At 49.6% G+C, this 22817-nt stretch overlaps 1 protein-coding gene across 1 annotated transcript; it reads right to left on the bottom strand.

Annotated features, from left to right (window-relative positions):
* Nucleotides 1-18101: 18101 nt before the first annotated feature.
* On the bottom strand, nucleotides 18102-20908 carry KLHDC7A (kelch domain containing 7A). The gene has a single exon (XM_033156884.1). The coding sequence runs from the start codon at nucleotides 20770-20772 to the stop codon at nucleotides 18178-18180; it is 2595 nt and encodes an 864-aa protein (XP_033012775.1). The 5' UTR covers nucleotides 20773-20908; the 3' UTR covers nucleotides 18102-18177.
* Between the last annotated feature and the right edge of the window lie 1909 nt (nucleotides 20909-22817).

A 22817-nucleotide genomic window follows, 5' to 3' on the forward strand; every position in this document is an offset into this window, starting at 1 on the left:
ATCCTTCGGTGATGCTGTTCTTCTTTCCCATCTTCACCATCATCTTCCTCACTGCTCCCACCTGCTTGCTTGTGGCGCAGAGAACCCTTGAACAAACAGCAGTGATGGCCGCCATCCAATTGGGGACTAGTGGGGTGGTAGGCAGGCAGCCACTCAGTAGATGACGCCAGAGCCATGAGAGCTCATTCTAGTTTTGTTCTCAGCCTCTTGAGTTCCACAAGGGGTGGCACTGGGACTACAGTAGAGTTGGCCACAGGGCTGTCTTAAGCATATGCGGTGTTGGGGTGCATAGATCCGCCCGGCGCCTCCCCCCAAGTTGCCCAGTCCCAGGCATGCAGGAGGGCGGAGCCAGCCAGCCGCCTCAGCATCTTGCTGGCTCGGTCGCCCCTGAACTCGTGGCGCAGAGCCGCCCGCAGCAGAAGAGCCCGCCACAGCGCTCCAACCGATGGCCGTGCTCCTCCCCGGACTTAACTCTCGGGCCCCGGACTCTTGGCCTGCTGCCCCTGAGAGCCAGGTGCCTGGGTGCCCCGCACCCCTAGCACCTAAGGGTAAGATGACCCTGGTTGGCCAGCCGGGCTACAAACCTGGACTGGTTGTAAAGCAGTCGGGTGGCTGAAGTCATAGAACATAGAACACAGAATTGCAGTGTTGGAATCATATAGTCCAACCCCCTGCAATGCAGGGATATCTCACCCAGCGCAGGGCTCGAACCCATGACCCCGAGATTAACAGCCTCATGCTTTACTGACTGAGCCTATCCCTCAGCTTGCAAGTCAGATTGTGGCTGGTGGGGCAGCTCCTCTATAATCAAGAAAGCTCTGCTGCTGAAGAGGCTAGCTTAGGGGTTGATGGTCAAACCTTCGCGTGGCAGGAACTGCTTTGTCCTCCACAATCTCATTACCAATTTAATAAAACAAGCAAACAAATAAATAAATAGTACCGCTCCCCAGCATTTGCCACCTGAAGCAGCTTCCTCAGTCTGCCTAATGAGAGGGCCAGCTTGGTAATTTGCGTGATACATCAAATGGGGGAAACATCTCCCCGTGTGGGAATCGGACAATGTGTGCGGGGGGAGGAAGCTGGCAGCCACTGCCACAAATTTGGATGTGGTTGTAAGTTTAAGAAGGCAGGCAGGATTCTGCAGAGATGGAAAAGGTTCAGAAAAGGGCCACCAAGGGAGGGAATGGAGTGACTCCACTGTGAGGAAAGGTTACACTGTTTGGGACTTTTTAGTTTAGACCTGGTTTTCCCAAACCTGGGTCTCCAGCTGTTTTTGGACTACAGTTCCCATCATCCCTGAACACTGGTCCTGCTAGCCAGGGATGGTGGGAGTTGTAGTCCAAAAATAGCTGAAGACCCAAGTTTGGGAAACCCTGGTTTAGAGGAAAGGTGAGCAAAAGGAGAGACATGATAGAAGTTCACATAGATATGCATGGCATGGAGAAAGGTTTTTCTCTCGTAACATTTGACCTCAGGGGAGTCCGATGAAACTGCATGTTGACAGATTCACGACAGAGAACCTCATCCAGTGCTGTTAAACCAAGGAACTCAGTCCCACAGAAAGCAGTGATGGCCACCAACTTGGAGGGCTTCAACAGATGAATGGACAGATTAATGGAGGAGAAGTCTATTGATGGCTACTAGCCCCAATGACTGCACTCTGCCTCCATGGTTGGAGGCAGAAATGCTTCTGAATAACACTTGATGGAAAGCACAGGAGGGGAGAGTTCTCTTGTGTGCAAATCCTCCTTGCAGGTTTCCCACAGAAATCTGGCTGAACAAGGTGAGACCATCATGCTGGACTAGTATGCGACTGGAGCTGTGGTCTAAACCACTGAGCCTCTTGGGCTTGCCGATCAGAAGGTCTGTGGTTCGAATCCCCGTGTGAGCTCCCATTGCCCTGTCCCAGCTCCTGCCAACTTAGCAGTTTGAAAGCACACCAGTGCAAGTAGATAAATAGGTACCTCTGTGGCGGTAAGGTAAACAGTGTTTCTGTGCGCTCCGGCACTCGTCACGATGTTTCCATTGTGCCAGAAGCGGTTTAGTCATGCTGGCCACATGACCTGGAAAGCTGTCTGTGGACAAATGCCGGCTCCCTCGGCCTGAAAGCGAGATGAGCGCCGCAACCCCATAGTCGCCTTTGACTGGACTTAACCGCCCGGGGGGTCCTTTACCTTTTACATTTACCCGAGATCATCTTCTGAGGCTCTCCTTCGTGTGCCTCCTCCTCGAGAGGTCTGGAGGGTGGCAACACGAGAATGGGGCCTTCTCTGCAGTGGCTCTCCATCTGTGGAATGCTCTTCCCAGGGAAGTTTGCCTGGCGACTTCATTATACTCCTTCAGGGGCCAGGCAAAAACGTTCCTTTTTAACCAGGCCTTTGATCTTATTGACATACAACAACTTTTTAGTATGTGGCATTTTTTGGGGGGGGGGCAGTTATTGGGTTACTGCTTTTGGTTTGATTTTGTATGTTAGGTCTTGTGAACCGCCCTGAGACCTCCGGGTATAGGGCGGTGTATAAGTTGAATAAATAAATAAATTTATAATAATTATAATAATAATACTAGATGGGCCATGGGCTGGATCCAGCAGGCTCTTCTCACATTCTCAGGTGGAGGGCAAGCCAATGGAGGTGCTGCAATGCTCACTTGCCCTGTTGAACCAGCCTTTGCTGTCCAGTGGGCAATGTGGAATCCATATTCCCAACACCACCACTGCCTGGGGCAAGAGCGAGAGGCGGGTGAAGGAGGAGGTGACCACGATGCTGAAAAAGAAGAGCATGGGGCCCTTGCCAGTGGTCCCCCAGCACGTGTCCATGCAAGCTGAGCCTTGGTGCTGCCCCCCCCCCCAACCATCACTTTCCCTGTCGCTTCAAAAGCCCTGGGGCTCACCGAAAGCTGTAGCAAAGATTCATGTCTGCGGAAAGGGAGGTAATCACCCGTGAAGCTGCTTGGCCTGGCGCGGGGTCTGCCACTCAGGTAAATGTCCACCCAGAGGCCAGTTCCTGGAAGCCTTGCCCTTTTGGCAAGGCGGCTAATGAGCTTGTAATGGAAAATAACAACCCCCGAGCTCTCGAGGTGATGCCTTTAATCTTCCACGGCCCGGTTTCCAGCCTGACTCAGACTGAGCACTGGAGGTTGACAGCGTCGTCGGCTGGGCCTGGAGAAATATTCAGGGGCTGTCAAGCACACTCTCCCTCCCACTCATAGAGGCTCTTTCAGGTCTTTCTCAGAACGATTCAGCTACAAGAGCCCCAGCTGATGAAGTGTTCTAGAATTGTAGTGCTTGAAGGGTCACCAGTGGTCATCTAGTCCAGCCCCCTGCAATGTCAAGGTGCAAAGCAGAGTTAGACAGGAGAAGGCTTCCACCAGCTCATGGAAGGTCTACAAGTGTTTTTTTTTGCGGGGGGAGGGGGTTGTATCTGGACAACCCCCTCCCAGATAGAAAAGGTTCCTTGGGGCAAATGTCTGGGTCCTTGAGAAAATCAGAGAGGTGTTGGATGAGGCCAGTGGCTCTCCTAGTCCAACATCCTGTTCTCAGAGTGGCTAAGCAGTGGCTTGTGGAAAACCCACAAGCAGGGCCCAAGCACAACAGCCTTCTCCCCACCTCCAGCAACTGGTGTTCAGAAACTTTGTTGCTTCTGAACATGAAGGCAGAGCATAACCATCTATGGTTTTATTAAGGTAAAGGTAAAGGACCCCTGGATGGTTAAGCCCTGTCAAAGGTGACTATAGGGTTGAGGCGCTCACCTCGCTTTCAGGCTAAGGGAGCCAGCGTTTGTCCACAGACAGCTTTCTGGGTCATGTGGCCAGCAGGACTAAACCGCTTCTGGCACAACGGGACACCGTGACAGAAACCAGAGCACATGGAAATGCAATTTACCTTCCGGCCATAGCGGTACCTATTTATCTACTTGCACTGGCATGCTTTCGAACTGCTAGGTAGGCAGGAGCTGGGACAGAGCAACAGGAGCTCACCCTGCTGTGCGGATTTGAACAGCCAACCTTCTGATCGGCAAGCCCAAGAGGCTCAGTGGTTTAGACCACAGCGCCGCCCGCATCCCTATGGTTTAACTATGAGCTCCAGCTCACCAAGCGTCAAGGTGATCTAAACAGGAAAACACAGTTCTTCTCTGTTTTTATCATCACAACAACCCTGGGTGGTAGGTTGGGCTAAGAGACAGTGACTGTCCTGACATACTAACCCAGTGAGCATCAGAGTCAAGTGGGTGGATTTGAACTCTGGTCCTAGTCTGGTGCTCCAACTCTGGCTGTCAGTTCAGGAGGGGAAAGGGTCTCTGAAGGGAGGAGCATCTGGACAAGGGCAAACGCAGGCCATGCGCCACAAACAACTTAGACACATCTTTGCTCTAGAAGCTTTTCCTTCAATATCCACACATCCTTTCCTATTCTTTCCTTAATGATTGCTGAGTCAGCACGCCAGTGTCAGAAATGCTTCAAGGGGGCCCAGGCACTCGAGTGGCTGCCTTTTTATAGAATCAGAAATGTCAAGTCGGAAGGGATCCCCAAGGGTCATCCAGTCCAACCCCCATCAAGGCAGGGACCACAGCTCAAGATATCCCTGATAGCTGGTCATCCAATTTCTGCTTAAATACCTCCAACGAAAGGGAGTCCGCCCCATTTAAAGGTAGTTCTTCCTCTCCATTCCACCCCCCCCCTCCAGCATTGTGGGCGGCCTATATTTCCCTTGGTCTGACGGCTCCCTCCTAACTTCCGCCAGCCACAAGGAGCAGCCCCTTCTTGCCCTCTGCTATTTCTGCTGGGGAGTGGAGCCGGGAAATCCAAACGCCTTCCACCTGTCTCCCGGGAGCTCATTTAAGCGGCTGATGGCTGCTGTAGCTCTCATTCCTAAATGATAATTCAGGGGTTCCTGCAGTTGCAAGGGGGAGGAGAAGGAAGAGGGCTGCTTTGTCCCACCAGATGGATGATGAAGGAGGCCCCATTTAGGCGACAAACCGCTTCAATTAGCTTGGTTGTGGTTGCCTCTGCGGCTCCCTTCTCCCTGTTCATCTATATTTCAGCGCAGCGGGCTGAGGGGATCACCTAGGCTTAAAGAAAAGGATCAGCCAAGGGTGATCAGAAACGTCAACAGGCTCCAAGAACTACAGCAGGGCTATTGACCAGGGCTGGTTATAGGGAGCTGGTGATTCTCTCAGACCCTCCAAGTGTCCGTATTTTCCATGGACAGCCCCAGATTTACAGAAGCTGTCCTGGTTTCTGATTTGATCCCGGAATGCCTTGCTTTTCCTTAGGATGTCCCTATTTCCATCGGAGTGTGTGGAGTTGTGTGCCCCCCCCCCCCAAGCCAAGGGGATAAGTAACTACAACCTTTAGAAGACATTTTAAGGCAGCCCTGTATGGGGAAGTTTTTAAAAGTTCAATTATGTTTTATATATGTTGGAAGCTGCCCAGAATGGCTGGGGCGACCCAGTCAGATGGGTGAGGTATAATAATAATAATAATAATAATAATAATAATAATAATAATAATAATAATTTTCCTCGGAGAAATGTTGGAGGGTATGTTTCCTTGCTAGAACATCTTCACTGGCTACCAACCTGTTTCTGGGATATATATATATATGTATATATATATATATATATATATATATATATATATATATATAATGAATTTATTGGTATTTAAACAAAATACAAGAAAAAAAATACATACACAAAAAATACATACACACAAAAAAATACATACACAATACAGACTACAAAATACAAAACAAAAAAATACTAATACAATACATAAAAACACCCCCCCCAAAAACCACATACCTTACATTCAAACACCTATTTTACTATTTTAATCTTATTTATAATCTTACTTGGGGGACTTCCAACATATATAAAGGGGGCGGAGCATGGTAGCACCTTAGAGACCAACTAAGTTTGTTCTTGGTATGAGCTTTCGTGTGCATGCAGAAAGTATCTGAAGAAAGTATTTTCAGAAAGTATCTGAAGAAGTCTGCATGCACACGAAAGCTCATACCAAGAACAAACTTAGTTGGTCTCTAAGGTGCTACTGGAAGGAATTTTTTTTATTTTATTTTGTTTTTTCTCATCCAGGAAGTTGTCTCATTCTCTTTAAAAGCCACCCAAGTTGCTGGGCATCTCTGCCTCCTGCAGGAGTGAGCTCCACAGTTCAGCCATGTGCGCTACATAGTTCATTGACTATTCATTGACAGAGAATGTTTAAAATAAAAGTACAGGGGACCTTTTTGGCGCCAACTATGGAGGAAGAGCATTCCCATCATAGCTAGTAGCCGTTAAATAAATTTAATGATGCATAATAATAATAATAATAATAATAATAATAATAATAATAATACAGTTGTACCTTGGTTTTTGAACAGCTTAGTTCTCAAACAATTTGGCTCCTGAATGCCGCAAACCCGGAAGTGACCGTTCCAGTTTGCGAACTATTTTTGGAAGCCGAACGTCCAACGGGGCTCCAGAGTTCCTGGAGACACCCTGCCTCCCCAGGAAGAACATTTCCCGCCTCAGTTTCAACTGTCACCTCTGTCTTCCTCCATCTCTGTCTCCCTCCCTCTCCCTCTCTTCCCTCTCCATCTCTCTCTCTCTCTCTCTCTCTCTCTCTCTCTCTCTCTCTCTCTGTATTTTAAATATAGCTGGGTGTGTCGGGCCAACACACACCATTGTTTCAGGGAGTCCTACAGACACTCGCACAATCTCCACCATTATATTCCACTCACCCACAACAGAGGGTGGAGGGAGAGCCTGAGACGAGATGAGAGGGGGAATGGATTTCAGCCAGGCCCCTTTGTGACAGCAAGAAAGATGACAAGATTATTCATCTAAGCAGCCAGGAGAAGATTGAACTGTAAAAATCTGGGAGCTTCTGCTGAGGCGGCGAATTCTGTCGCCGTTCTCGGGGATCTCGGAGGATTGCTGCTGGCACTGGGAGGCAAGACGGGAACAATGCTGAGATTTCTCTCCAGCTCCTGAGGCTGAGGGCCGAGTCTGCTCCAAACGAACCCAGCATCTAATTTTGTGCGCTTGAAACATTTGCATAACGCTATCTAGCTCGAACAGCTCTAAAAGGAGCTTATGTAATTCTAATAATTATTACGGTCGATAAAATAGCTCTCAGTCTTACGATCTCGAAAGACATGGCACAAAAGGAAAATGGGAAGAGGAGGGAAGAGGAAAACAAGCTCAGGCATTCAGTTCTTAATTTTGCAAGGCCCTTCTTCTTCTCCTTCTCCCTAAGGTCACTAATAACCAGCTTGAAAGGAAATGGGCTGCTTACAGTCTTTACAGCGTTGGACCTGGGAGACCAGGGTTCAAATGCCTCACTGGGTGACCTTGGGAGCCAGTCACTGCCTCTGTCAACCTGACCTACCTCACAGGGTTGTTGAGGAGGGAGACAGCCATTTATACCACCTTGAGCTCCTTGGAGGAAAAGGTGGGATATGAATGCTATTCATGATGATGATGATGATGATGATGATGATAGCACCACTAATAATGATGATGATAATGGTTTGCATAGGTGGTGCAGATGTAGCCCAAGTTGTTGCTAAGGGCACAGGAGCAGGCCGGGCCCTTCATTATTGTCAGTTGGTGACCCTATGTATACAGCATGGTTCATTTTTGGGGGGGAATGGCAGTGTCAAAACACAAGGAATCTTCAGACTGGCTGGAGGCCTAAACAGCACCGTTTTCAGTTGCTGGAGATGCCATGCAACATTTTGCTGCAGACTCCAGCTTGCATTCCTAATACTAAAATTAAAAAAAAATTCAAGAACTCTGGCCAGGCGGGAGATCAGTTTTAAAGTCTTCAAACAGTTTTATTATCAAGGTATTGGAACAAATTCCAGTTGAAATAAATTCCAGGACAAGGCCCTGTTTTGATAATCCTTCATCAGCTAGATTTAATAATACCTTAATAATAAAACTGTTTGAAGACTTTAAAACTGGTCTCCCGCCTGGCCAGAGTTCTTGGATTTTTTTATTTTTGACCTCTGGGTATCACCAAGAACTCCAATTTCTACCGCATTCCTAATACTAGCGTTTGCACTGCCCCTCAAAAAAGAGAACCAAAAGAAGGATAAAATGTACAGACAAGCAGATGCACAGCACCAATCCGTGATCTGCAGGGCTCTTGGACTGCGCCCCTTAAAACTTTGAATTAAAACCCAACCTTTTCCATTCAAAAAGAACACATCTTTTCTTTCTACCGACCTTCTGAGGTATTTTTTTTTTAAATGACCTTGATTCCAAAGCTAGGATAGAGCAAGGCAGGGTGGGGGAATAATGCAAAATTCAGGATAAAAAATGACCTCTCTTGGTCTAGAGTCTTTGGACCAAACGATAAATAAACGCTGGGCCCAGGCTGGGTTTTAATGGCCTGGCTGATTGTGTTCCTGACATTGGCAAGCCTTAAAGTACGGCATTGCTATAAACCTTGTGGGGAAAGAGAGGTGAAATAGGATCGAGGAGAGAAAGCGCAAACAGTCTCCCTCGCGCACACATGCATTCTCTGTAATGATAGCTGGTGAATCATGTGCCGTCTCTCTCTCTCTCTCTCTCTCTCTCTCTCTCTCTCTCTCTCTCTCTCCCCCCCCCCCCCCGAGCTGGCAGGCCAGGAGCCATTGCATAAAAAGCAATGCGTGGCCCGCCAGACCCTGTGCATATTTTCACCCCCACGCTTATTCGCTCCCTGTTCCGACGCCGGGCAGATTTTTAATTAAATAGTCATTCGCTGGGATGTTACTCCGCCTTGGACGCCGTCCAAATACCAGGACTTGTTCCAAAGGCATCGCAAGGGGGACATGTTCCCTCCCCGCTCCGCTGTCTCCCCCCATTTCTCCCTCCAAGGGTCGTCGTCTGCAAATACCGCTAATTATGTTTGGCTGGCGGCGGGCCAGCCTCCCCGATAGCATCTTTTCATTAGCGCTGACCTCATCACGCACACAAGGTGCTGGCTGGCACCTTCCATGACGGAAGGATCTGGCTGTACGTTCTCTAGGGCAGTGGCGTAGCATGGGATGCCAGCGTCCCGGGACAAGGCAATTATTGAGCCCCCTGTCGTGGCCGGGCGGCAGCGGCAGTGGTGGTGGGGGAGGGTCTTCTCAGGAGAGGGAAGCTGGGGAGGGGACAGTGGCAGCCGCTGTATTATTATTACTACTACTACTACTACTACTACTACTACTTTTATTATTATTATTATCATGAAATTTTCACGCCACTTGCTTGTTTAAAAACAACAACCTCAAAGTGGTTCATTTTTCTTTTGAAATTTTGCACCACTCCCAATTTTTGCTGCCGGGGCAGCAGCCCCTCTCTCCCCCTGCTATGCCACTGCTGTAGGGGGTGGCATTCAAACCATGGGAGCCTTGAGCAAGGAGGGTACCTGGGGCCACCAAGCCAGCTGGGTGCCTGTAGAGGGCAGGACTACAATCGAGAATGCACCAAATCCTGGATTTTTCCTTCTCTGGATGCTGTAGGGAAAAATGGGCCTCAGTGGGAGTTCCTCAAAACCCTACACACCTAGCCAATGCTACATTGCTGTTGCTGAGAGGTGTGAAGGTTTGCGACCCAGAAAAGTGGGGCACGTTTCTGTGGGTTTCAATTGTGCATTAGATGCATGTAGCAGGATTTCATCCCTGCTCATCTCAGCGAGGGGCTGTTTAAAAGCCCTTTTGCAAACAGCTCCGCCATACTCTTTGCCCATCTGGTTGTGTGGAGGTTCCAAGACCAGCGTGGGGCTGTGTGCAAAGGGGGTTTTACCCTCACCGTGCCAGCAGAGTCTCGGGCTCCAAAGCGCAGAGTCAGCTGCCATTGTCAGGTAATTGACAGCTTTACTTAGTACAGTTCTGGTCGCCTCACCAGAAAAAGGATATTGTCGAGCTGGACAACCAGAATGATCAAAAGGAGGGAGCAACTTCCCTATGAAGAGTGGTTGCAACATTTGGGACTTTTTAGTTCAGAGAAAAAGTGAGCAAGAAGCGACATAACGTAAGTTTATAAAATTATCCATGGCACGGAGAAAGTGGGCAGAGAATTTTTTTCCTGTGGACAGCCAATGAATCTGATTGTTGGATGATTCAGGACCGATAAAAGCACCTACTTATTCACATTTCATATAATGAAACTGTGGAAGTTGCTCCAAAAGGAGGACTTGATGGTCTAGATCAGGCATGTCCAACAGGTAGATCGTGATCTACTGGCCGATCACTGGATGTCTGCAGTAGATCACTGGTAGATCATTGGCTCTCCCCAAAGAAGCTGAACAACTGTGGCTCCCCTAAAAAAAAGCTCTTCCCTGAAAAAAACTCAAAAACTTTGACGCGCCTGAACCCCCCCCCCCCCCGAAATGGGCCCTTTTCCTTCCTGTCCCGAGCAACAAAGACGCTAGGTTGGCCTCAACTAGGGCCAGGGCCTTCTCAATATTGGCCCGACGTGGTGGAACAGTCTATCACAAGAGACCAGGGCCCTGCGGGATTTGGCATCTTTCCGCAGGGCCTGCAAGACGGAGCTGTTCCACCTGGCCTTTGGGTTGATTTCTGTTTAATATTTATGCTTTATGGGTTATTTTGAAATTGAGACCTGCAGTTTTAATTGAATTTTTAAATTTGTATTTTAATCTGTTATTTTAAATTGATCGTTTTTATTTTATTTTTGCTGTGATTTTAATTGATGTTAGCCGCCCTGAGCCCGGTTTTCTGGCTGGGAAGGGCGGGGTATAAATAAAATTTATTATTATTATTATTATTATTATTATTACTAAAAAAAAAGCTCAACATTTTTGCCCTGAACCCCCCAGAACAGGGGGTAGATCACTGCCAGTTTTTAACTCTGTGAGTAGATCGCAGTCTCTTGGGAGTTGGCCACCCCTGGTCTAGATCACTGCTCCCCAAGCTTGGGTCTCCAACTGTTTTTGAACTATAATATACATCATCCCTGATAGCTAGGGATAATGGGACTTGTAGTCCAAAACCAACTGGAGACCCATGTTTGGGAAAGACTGGTCTAGGTGGCTTTAAAAGAGGATTAGATAAATTGATGGCTGAGGGGGGTATTGATCCTTACTAGCCACAAAGCCATGCTCTGCTCTGCCTCTACAGTCAGAGGCGACAAAGCTTCTGAATGCCAGTTCCTGGAAGCCACAGGAAGGGAGAGTGAAATTGTGCTCAAATACTGCTGGTGGCTTTCCCACCGGGGCTTCTGGTTTTCAATGTGAGACCAAGATGCTGGACTAAAATAGGTCCAGTGGCCTAATCCAGCAGGGTCTTCTTATGTTCTCTTGTCAGATTCAGCACTCCAGCGGTTGGGAGAAAAGGATCTGCCCCTCCCACCAGAAAAGGTCCCCTATCCACCCTAGCTTGACACCAGTGCTGTCAAGTATCCCGTTTTCCCCGGGATTCTCCCTTATTTCAAGCAGTTTCCCGCTGCTCTCCCTTATTTTTTATTTCCCTTAAATTTCCCGTTTTTAATGGAAGCAGCTCCTCCCCTGCTGGCCAGGGACTGGGTGGGAAGACCTCGCCTACTTGGGAGAGCAAAGCCTCAGCCCTCAAAGCAAGTGGGAGCCGTTTCCCGTGCTTACAGGGGGGTGTATTCCTCCCCCTGCATCAGCCCCTATCCGTTGCCGCCGAGCCGGCCAATAGGGTTAGCTGGCGGGCGGAGCCTGGCTGCCTTTGAGCAGCTGCTGCTTCCTGTCCTGTTTTGATGGGATCAGACAAGAAGACGATGGGGCTCCATCGCGCGGAGCACATGGCTGCCCTCCTCTTTGCTGGCTGCCCTCCTCTTTGCTCCGCTCCGAGCCCAAGCCCACTTGGAGTTTACATTGCTGCTCCGCCCACGTTTGCTTCTGGCTCCGCCCACCACTGACATGTGACTGTCCCCGGGATAGGTGAGACTGCTGATCCCTTATTTTCAAATCCGAAACTTGACAGCTATGCTTGACACTTAAAGATGGCCAACCTGCAGTAAGACTTTTTGTAGGTTCTGGGTTCCAGGAATCCTCTGCAGGACTCGTAACATGCCTTGCTACCTTTGGCAAATGACGGCAAAAAACGGGACGTGGGAATCAATCCCATCTTGGGCCTGCCTTTACCGCAACAAATTGGCCCGGTCTTTGACAGGCAGGCTGCCTGTGAATTACAATTATTTGCATTATTGAAGTGGAAATCTCTCCCCAAACGCGACGCGTTCATCTGGGCACTGCAGGGGCCGTTTTGATGTTCCTGCCGTAATTGGCTTGACATTTTAATGGGAGCAACTCACTTAGCTTGGCGGTGCTCATTGTATGATTTCGCTATTTATTCTTGTTTAAACTTGTTTGAGCATGTTTGCCTCTCTCTCTCACACACACACTTTATCTATATATAGCTATAAGATTCAAGCGATGGGGGATTTCATTAGGATGCTATCTAGCCCTTGCGTGATCGCGGTGAGTGGAGTCACTCACAGCCTCCTGCAATTGACTCTCTTTTAGGTTCCTGGTTCTTCAACCTGGGCTCCCCACACATTGTTGGACTGCGACACCCATCATCCACAGGAGGTGTAGCCAATGGCAGTAGATGATGGGAATCATAGTCCAGCATCTGCAGAGCCAAGCTTAAAGAGCCCTGCTTAAAATATTGCAGCCTTGAAGGTAAATCAGGGGCAGGGGTGGGGGCGATGTCAGATCAGACACCTGGAATCTTATCTTTTCTTATCTTTCGTTGTTTACTAGTACGATGGGATTCACCAAATGGATCCATGTGCAAAAATCAGGATCCAGACTTATTTGCAGGGAGAGGCTTTGGCTTCCTTGAACCCAGGGGAGTTGAGTGGGAGAGAATCCTTCACCACATCTGAGGGCAGCAGAGTAGATTTGGGATTGCCTTAGCTATGAGCCCTGCCCTGCCGGGGGTTGGACTAGATGACCGCTGGGGGCAATTCCAACTCTGCAATTCTAAGATTCCATCTTACTAAGATAAACCATCCTGGAAACAGCTAACAGTGACCATCCTGGAGCCATCTATGGCATTTTTCTAAAAATTAAAAAATGTGCCTATACTGGGGGAATGAAACCGCAGCCATTTGGAATCTGCACTCCAGATGAGTAATTGGTGGCACTTTGACGAAAATGCATTCTGAGACACCGAGATGTAAAGCGCATTAATGATTATGGCAGGTTATGTATCTTAATTATCCAATTTCAGTCACTTACAGTAATGGAACAACCAAGGGCAAGTATGAGGATGCGGCAGAAACCTAGATGAAAGCATGTGGCAGAGATCTCAAAGGCTACTTTGTTGTTACTGCTGTTTATTTTATTTTATCTGCATATTCAAGCCCCGGAGAAAATATATAGGCCCATTTAATTATACACAGACATTTAAAAAGGCTGCAACGTTTACTGTCCCTCCCCATTTGAGGTCCACACAGCTTCTACTGCCATTGGCTGAGTTTCTGTGATGTCATGGAATGCTCATAAAAACACACACACACATTCCTGCCTGCTAAAGAGGGGAAACTGTCAGCGATGGAATGTGGTCAAACACTGCAGGGCTGTGAAGTGTGTGTGAGTGTGAGTGTGTGTGTGTGTGTTTCATGAGATGGAGCAAATCCTCGCTTGGTGCTGAGGCATAAGCTGATCTGTGAACAAGCAGGGAAGGCTTTGGGGAGCTGGGAGCAACTCTCAAAGATGTGGAGTTGAGACCGCTTTGGTCCCTCATCAAGTTTGCATCTTGTCCTACTTACGAGGAAAAGAGAGCTTTAGGTTAAAAGAATGTTCCAGGCCTTTATGAGATAATTTTTGATTGATTCAGTGAGCATTGATTAATTGAGCCCAGCATCCGAGTCACCAGAAAGCTCTTTTAATCTGTACGGGAAAGTGCAGCTGAGAATAGTTGCGTGGATGCCATCTACTCTGACCCAGATGCCCTAACCTACCTAGTATTATGAGATGAGAGGCAGTGCGGCGTAATGGCTAGAGTGTTGGACTATGACCTGTTAAGACCAGGGTTCGAATTCCCACTCAGCCGTGATGAAGGTCACTGGGTATGACCTTGGGCCGGTCGCGATCTCTCAGCCTTAACCTACCTCACAGGGTTGTTGTGAGGATGAAACGAGGGAAGGGAGAACTTGGGTATCCACCTTCAGCTCCTCGGAGGAGGAAAAAAGTGGTGCATAGATGTAATAAATGAATATTAAATAAAACCACTCTGCACATGGGCAGAGAACCTCTGGTCTTCAGTTCATCCTAGTGGTGTGATCATGGCAGTTTTGGACTCTGGACTTAATGGTCTTATGGAGAGACCCCTCCATAGTCAGTTAAGTGAATGAGTTGGCTTACTTGGCTTCCCCCACCCCCTGGTGCATTTGGGAGTCCTCTTGCTTATCCTGCTGGTTGGAGCCCTGGGTTTCGGCCTCCCACAGGTATAATGTTCCATCTGTCAGAGGCTCTTTGCATTGCAGGGGGTTGGACTAGATGACCACCTGGGGTCCCTTCCAACTCTACATTTCCCCCTTTCTTTCCAGTCTTAAGTTCAGTTCTATACATTTGCACATCAATTTGTTGTTGTTGTTGTGACTATTACTATTATAATAATTATTTAAGTCCTCCAGAAAATTCAATAGCATTTTACTGTGAATTTCTATTAATACATGTTTGCATGCAATTTTGCCTAACATTCCCATTCGGGCAAAGCCCTGATACAGTGCATTTCCGCATGTTATTTTCACAAATAGATGCATTTTGATGCATGATTGAAACAGCCCCCCCTCCCCGGCCCCCAGTATATGCACTTCCACACACATGACTTGGCTGGAGAACGGCCTTCCAAATTTGGAGAGCTGTTAATTTTCAAGGGGTGATAGTGTTTTCAGTCCTTGTACCGTTTTGGAAAGTGTGAAATAGATGGGTTTGCATCAAAAGGTGAAACTGGAATCGCATTTCTCCCTGCACGAGACATGAGGACAGGTGCTGCCTTAAAGGTAAAGGTAAAGATAAAAGGACCCCTGACGACTCTGGGGTTGCGGCCCTCATCTCGCTTTACTGGCCGAGGGAGCCGGCGTACAGCTTCTGGGTCATGTGGCCAACATGACTAAGCTGCTTCTGGCGAACCAGAGTAGTGCACGGAAACGCCGTTTACCTTCCCGCCGGAGCGGTACCTATTTATCTACTTGCACTTTTGGCGTGCTTTCGAACTGCTAGGTTGGCAGGAGCTGGGACCCAGCAATGGGAGCTCACCCTGTCTCGGGGATTCGAACTGCCGGCCTTCTGATCGGCAAGCCCTAGGCTCCGGGGTTTAGACCACAGCGCCACCCGTGTCCCAGCTGCTGCCTTAGATGCCTTTAAATGGAATTAGATCAGTTCATGGAAGAGGAGGAGGCTAGTAAAAGAACATAAGAAGAGTCTCCTGGACCTGGCCAAAAATCAGTGGCGTGCGGTGAAATTTCTAATAGGGGAACAGTTAGGGCCACAGGAACCAGCTTGTGAGTGTAATTGGGTGGGTGGGACGTCCGGACTTTGCATGTGTGCATCGTGCTTCCTTCCCTAAGCTGGGTGTCACAAAATCCCAGTGCCTCCCCTTCTCTCCGCCAAGCGGTAGCCAGAGCACATGGGCTTTGGGAAGGAGGCACCAGGACTCTGACAAGATGCTGGAGACCTCCTGCCTCCTTCCCAAAGCCAGGCAGGCTTTGGGGGAGGTGGCAGCAGCGGCGGAGCATATGCCCGGTCTGCCCAGGGTGGGCGCTCTCCCGAGGGGGGAGTGGCGCAGAGGGTACCCTCCCAGGTGCGGGACAGCCGGTCGGGTGCCTGGAGCTGTGCACGTGCCCTGCAGCTGGGGGCAGAGCGAGCTGCCCATGGCGGACATTCAGCGTGCTGCCCGCCCGCGACTCCCACGCCTCCCCCAAGCTGTCAAAACGAAGAGGGAAGGGGGGAATGCTGCCGGCAAAGCGGTATGGGAGTCGTGGGCAGACAGAGTGCCGAATGTCACCCTCCTCAGTGAGGGCACCTGGGGTGATCGGCCCCTTGCCCCCCCCTTCCTATGCCCTTGGGTGGCAGGAGGGTTCTGTCGGAGCAGATTCCAGGGCTTTGGGAAGGAGGCACCACGGGGAACATTTAGGGGACTAGCCTAGCCCTCACCCAGTCCACTGACTGCTTGCCACTGCGGCCCATGACCCATACTGCAACCTGTTCTTACCACGGCCAGCCAGATGCTGCAATGGGGATGATAATAATAATAATAATAATAATAATAATAATAATAATAATAATAATAATAATGGGTCACCCATCTATCTGGGTTGCCCTCCTGGAAGTGCCACAAAAACCCTGCATTCCACCCATGGAGAATTCCACCAAATCCACCCCCCATACCCTTTTGCTAGTTTTCCATTGCAGCTCCCTTTTTTCATTAAGAGCATAAGGAGACTCTGCCGAATCAGGCTAATGTAGCCCAGCAACCCGTTCTCACAGTGGCGTGTTCTTGTAGTTGCCTGTGGGAAACCAGCAGGCAGGATCCGAGCGCAACAGCCCTCTCACCTCTTGTGGTTTCTATAACCACGGGAGCTGGAAAGATCAGGCATGCATGGAATTGTTTGGCAGATCCTTTTGGAGTCGGAATTGCCTTTAAGAACACAACACAGTGGTACCTCGGTTCTCAAACGCCTTGGTTCTCAAACTCCGGAAACCTGGAAATACGTGTTCCGGTTTTCGAATGTTTTCCGGAAGCCGAACGTCCAACGCAGCATTCGGCTATTGTTTCCAGGGCGCCTGCGCCAATCAGAAGCTGCGCCTTGGTTTTCGAACATTTCGGAAGTCAAACGGACTTCCGGATCGGATTAAGTTTGGCTCTTTGTTTTTGCTATTTGTTTTGTAGTTTTGTTTTTGAAGCCTTTTTGGTTAATTTGTTTTTGTGTCTGTGTGGGACCCAGTTCAGCTACTGATTGATTGATTGACTGTGTGACTGTGGAAATGGATAAAAGCCAAACAATGACTACCATCAGTGCAGGTAAGAAAAAAATAATAATTTTAATTTTTATCATCCGCAATACTGTCTTATTTATTTTGTAGTATAGCACATTAATTATTGCTTTCTTTTTATGGATCAATGGTCTTGTTAGATAGTAAAATTCATGTTAAATTGCTGTTTTAGCAGTTGTTTTTAAAAGTCTGGAACGGATTAATCCGTTTTTCATTCCTTTCTATGGGAAAGCGCGCCTTGGTTTTGGAACGCTTTGGTTTTGGAAGGGACTCCCGGAACAGATTAACTTTGAGAACCAAGGTACCACTGCAGTGTATTATGAGACTGCTGGATCAGGCCAATGCCCATTCCAGTTCAGTATCCTGCGGACAACCAGATGCCTGTGGAAAACCCGCAAGCAGGATTCGAGCAGAACAGTGCCATCCCCTCCTGCGGTCCCAGCATCCGCAATCCAGAAGCATTGCTGCCTTGAACTGCAGAGGCAGAGCTGAGGCTCATGGCTAGCAGCCATCGAGAGCCCTCTCCTCTTCCATGAATTTGTCTAATCCTTTTTTTAAAGCCACCCAGGTTGGAGGCCACCCCTGCCTCCTGCGGGAGCGCGTTCCACAGTTCAACGATGTGCCGCGTGGTTAATTGATGATTGACAGAGGACGGTTAAAATCAGAGCACAGAAGACCCTTTTGGCACAGCGCCCTGAAAAACATCAATATGGGTGGGATGGACCTTTGGTCTTATCCCGCAGGGCTCTCCTTATATCCTTGCATCTCTCTCTCTCTCTCCCCTCACTCGCTCCCCCCCCCCAGATTGCTATACATTCATAAACAAAATCAGAAGATGACTTTGAGAGCTGAGAGCAGGGGAGAAAGGAGTTGAGTTAGCCAAAGGGTTAAGCCTCCCTTGTATCACAGATAATGATGGCGTGCAGCAGGATAGCGGCGCCCCAGCTACGCGGCATTTGCCTACATTCCCACTAACTAGGCCTGTATTGGCGACCGTCCAAGACCCCAAAGGCTGCGTTTAATTTGCATGCAAATTTACAAGGATTTAAGTGCCTTAAAATAAACAGATCCTGCCAACCCGCTTGTAGCTCCATCTCCCTTGACAGATTTGTGGAAATTGGCTAGTGGTGTGTGTGTGTGTGTGCAGCGGCAAGGCCTGTAGAATCAAGCAGTTTCACCTCCTCGTGGTTCCCGCCATCGGTGCCCTCAAACCCTCGTCTGTACCACTTCCCTGTCCGGCAACACGAGAGTCACAGGTGAAAGGGTCCCTCTCGGGGAAGGGAAAGTTTGTAACTCCTTGGTCCCGAACCGCGGCGAGACATAATCGGCCAGGAAGCGGATGTTGAACTGCCGGCCGATGCAATAGACCAGGTTCTCGACGACGGCACACTGGAAGCTGGCCGGGAAGGGCATGGGGTGAGTGGCACACTCGTACCAAAGCTTGGCCCTGGCGCCGCAGCGGTAGACGCTGATGCCCATACTCCGGTTCAAGTCAAAGCGGTAGATGAAGCCATTGACGGTCACCATCTCGGTTGTCCGGTCTTTGCTTCCACCGGTGAGGCTGAACTTCCACGTATCCGTCTGCCCAACGTATCTCAGCAGCATGTAGCGCAGAGTGCCCCCCGTGACGTAGATCTCCCCATCGCACGCCGTGGCAGTGTGGGCCACGGCGAAGGTATCGTTGGGCAGCGGGGCGGCGAAGGTCCAGCGGTCCAGGCGCGGGTCATAGCGCTCGACGGTGTAGAGGCACTCCCCGCCAATGGCGTACAGGTAGCCGTCCAAGGCAACCAGCTTGCAGTGCGGCCTGGCTTGGTTCAGCGGGCAGATCTCGCGCCAGATGTTGGTCAAAGGGTTGTAGCAGAAAACCCGGTTGGACGGCTTCTGGCGCCTCCCCCGTCCTTCGCAGCCGGCCGCCACAAAGAGGTAATTGAACATGCTACACATGGCACAACCCTTGGATACGACTTCCAGAGGTACGTGAGTCAATAGGTGCCAGGTATCCTTTTGGTCGTCGTAGTAGCAGAGCCTGCTCGCATGCTGGCTCTCATCCTGAGAGCTGACATCCGCCACAGTCACGTACTTCTGGCCCCGCATCCTCCGCTGCAGGATCAGGTCCCTCTCCATGCCGTTGAGGCGGCTGTAGATTGCGTGGGTCCTGAGCACCTGGAGGTAGTTGTCGCTCATGACCTTGTAGGCTGCTTCCCGGAGCCTCTCCAGCTTCTGCTTCTTGGCCGTACACAAGACTTCGTAGCAGTTCCCCAGGTCCAGGTGGATGTCGATGGAGGACTCTGAGCTGAGTGGGATGTGGAAGAACTTGGCGCCAGCCACCAGCTCCACTGTGGGTTCCTCACTTGTGTCGCTTTGGAGACTCTGCATGGACCCGACCAGTGAAGAAACGGAGCTGGAGCGGAGGGAGCTGAGAGGTGGTGTGTCCAATCCTGACAACCCAGAAGCCAGACAGCCAAACCCTTCCATAGGGACCTGAAGCTCTGGGTTGTCTATGATTCGATGGAGGCTGTCTTTCCGGCTGATGCTGCCAGCTCCAGGTCCTGGAGGTTTCTTGGACCTCTTTTCTTGGACAGCAGCCTCATCCTGGCTCCCAGGTTGCTGTGGCTTTGTCTCATCCTGGATAAGATGAGGAAGAGCAGGGTCATCTTCTGCTGCTGAGGTTTGGGCTGATTCCTGACCCAACCGCTCCTCAGAGGCATCAGGGATGTTGATCACAGGTAGCTGAGAAAATGGTTGGGTGCCCAGGCTGGCGCAGGAAGGCATTTCCTTCAAGACTGACTGGGAGATGGACTGAACGTAGTAGTCATAGACTTTGCCTCTCAGGCTGGGTCCAGGGACCGCTGGTTGCCCGTTGCTGTTCTCCTGGAGCTTCCGCTCTTTAACAAGGCTCTCCTCCACCTGAACTTGGGCCACGGAGGAGAACATGTATGTGGTGTGTGACCCAGCATGGCTGTGGTTCATCTTCAGGCCCATGTCAGAAGTGGCATGGAACGACGGGTGGGTCCTCTCCTGCTCCCCTTGGGTCGGGGCTAGATGCTGCCTCTCCTCTTCTCCAGGCGGATCACTTCTCCCTCCTCCTAAGGTGGAGCCATTCTCATCTGCAGGGTGAGGTGCTGCATGCCCAGATCCCTTCTCCTGAGCAGCCAGGCAAAGTCCATCTTCTGCAGAGCTGACATCCTTGTGGCTGCCATTCAAGCTGCAGACGCCGCCTCCTGGGGAGAGCAAACCCAGAGAAGGCAACCTGCCCTCTGACTCCCTTGCAGCCTCTGTGACTCCGGCACTGTTTCCGTTGCTGAGGACAGCACTATAAATCTCCCCTCCCTTCTCCGCTTCTGCCACCGAGAGTTTTCGGTCTGGTGGCAGCCCGCTTCCCAGGTGATTCATCCTCTCCTTCTCCTGTTTCTTCACCTCTCTTTCCCCATCTGGCTCTCTGCAGGCAGGTTTATCTTGCCTTCCAGATTCCCCAAAGACTGCAGGCCCAGGTGTCTGAAGCGGAGGGCTACCCCCTGCCCTGTGGTTCGGCTTCTCACCCTTGCTGTTGACCCACCGGTGCCTCAGTCCAGGAGGCAGTTCTTCCTCCCTGGGGCAGACCATGCTCTCCGTCCCCTCTGCGTCTTTGCTGCCCTTGTCTCTCTCCCCGCCGGCTCCCTGCTGGCTGCCGCAGGGCACTCGAGACTTGTAATATCTGTACGCCAAAGTCAGTAGGAGGAAGGCGGCGGCCGAGAGGGCCACCCTCGCAGCCAGCTGCATTTCTGAGGTCTGCTCTCCGCTTACCTGGACGCCGGGGGTCATTCTTCCATACCACGCTGGGTGCTCAGGAATGCGAGAAATCTGAGGTTAATTATTTCCTGAGCGGGGCTGGCTCCAAGCGGCCAAGGCCTGACTCCCAGGAAGGTGACTTTTACCTGTCGGACAGGTAGAGAACACCGCAGGCTCCTCAGCTGGTCTCTCTCCCTCCCTCCCTCCCTCTCTGTATGCCAGGTGTCTGCTTACCATAGGAGGTTTGCATATTTGAACAAGGTGGGCCGGGCCGGACACAGGTGACACGGGATGTGTGTGTGTGTGTTTGTGTGTATTAAGTGGAAAACAAAGCAAGCAGACAAGACAGAGTCTCCCAAATGGGGGTTTAGTTTACCAAGCTTCTGTAAACAAGAGAGGAAGCTTTGGAAAGCTAAGAGGAAGTAGGAAGAGAAAAGGAACAGGTGCCTGTAAAAAAATAGACTTCCCCAAGCTGATAGGAGCTGGTCACTGATTATGGATTTCTCCTTCAGTGCTCACTTTTCGGACTCGGCTAATAAACATTTTTTTCAGGCAATGTATTGTTAAACTATGGAACTCACTCCAGCAGGAAAAAAGGATGGCTTGCTTTAAAAGAGTATTGGATCAAATCACGGATGCTGATGCTATTGATGGCTGCTTAGCACAATGGCTATGCTCTGCCTCCAGACCCTCCCAAGTGTCTCTATTTTTCGGGGACAGTCCTAGATTTGCAGAAACCGTCCTGGTTTCTGATTTCATGGAATCATAGAATTGTAGAGTTGGAAGGGACCCTAAGGATCATCTAGTTCAACCCCCTTCATTGCAGGAAGAGGCAGCCGCCCCATACAGGGATCAAACCTGCAGCCTTGGCGTTATCAGCACTGTGCACTAACCAACTGAGCTATCGCGGAATGTGATACAGGGCTGCCTTGAGATGTCATCTAAAGGTTGTATAGCTTCTTATCTCCTTGGCTCGGGTGGGTCACATAACTCCATACCCTCCGGTATTTCTCTGATGAAAATAGGGGTGACCTAAGGAAAAACTGGACATTTCAGGATCAAGTCAGAAACTGGGACGGCTTCTGCAAATCCGGGACTGTCGTGGGAAAATAGGGACACACTGTTGCACACGGCTCAAGAGCTTTTGCCTGGCTAGGATGAGGCCCTGAATTGGGATAATGCCTCTTGATTGCCTAGAGATGGAGAGACACATGTGCATTTGTAGAAAACTCTGGGCATATTTCCTGGCTGGATTGTATCCTACTGTACCAAGACAATATCAGTTGCTCCACTTAGAATTGTTTCTGCTGGAAGCTTGACCAAGTAGGGGGAGGGGCTGAGTCCACCTCCCAGGCTGAAAATGTTTCCCCACCCCTGTTCAAAGGCTTTTAGGTCATTGAACTGGGACTCTTCTTTCACTTTCTCCTCACAAGCCTTGAGATCCACTGGCAACGCCATCTGAAACACAGGAAGTTTAATAGGCCCTGCTATTCCTGAACTCTGTCAAAGAGGTCAAAGTCCCTGGAAAGCTGCAGTTCTTGAAAGCTGCTGCTCACACCAGACTGTGCTCTTTTTTATCATAATCATTTGCATGCTTTACAGGGATTTTATATATGTATATTAGCGCTGCCATATGTCCCGAATTTCCCGGACATATCCGGGATTTATCAGGGGGACGGGATTTCCGAAGATGGGTAGAAATGTCTGGGGAAACCCGGGCATATGGCAACCCATGTTGGAAGTGTTGATTTTCTTGGCGAATTTCCTAAAAAAATAGCTCAAAAACCTTCATTTTTTTGTTTGTTTGAGATTTTGCAAAAGCTCAACAACTTTTGTGTCCAGATTTTCACTTTTAATAATATGGCAACCCTAATTTATATGGTTTTAATTCCATTAATGCTTAATTGTGTTTTTTTTTTTAATGATTGCCCTTTCTATGTTTTTAGCAGTTCTTGTTTCTATCTGTAAGCTGCCATGAGCCTATATATTGAGAGAGAATCTAAAGCAAATAAGCAATGTGAAAACAACATGTGGAGAGAAGCAAGAGATGGTCTTTAAATGGGATTCGCTTCTCACTG

The sequence above is a fragment of the Lacerta agilis genome, chromosome 8, assembly GCF_009819535.1.
Source record: "Lacerta agilis isolate rLacAgi1 chromosome 8, rLacAgi1.pri, whole genome shotgun sequence".
Classification (NCBI taxonomy): domain Eukaryota; kingdom Metazoa; phylum Chordata; class Lepidosauria; order Squamata; family Lacertidae; genus Lacerta; species Lacerta agilis.

Coding starts and splice junctions, on each gene's coding strand:
- KLHDC7A (XM_033156884.1), bottom strand. CDS start 20,772: ATGACCCCCGGCGTCCAGGTAAGCGGAGAGCAGACCTCAGAAATGCAG.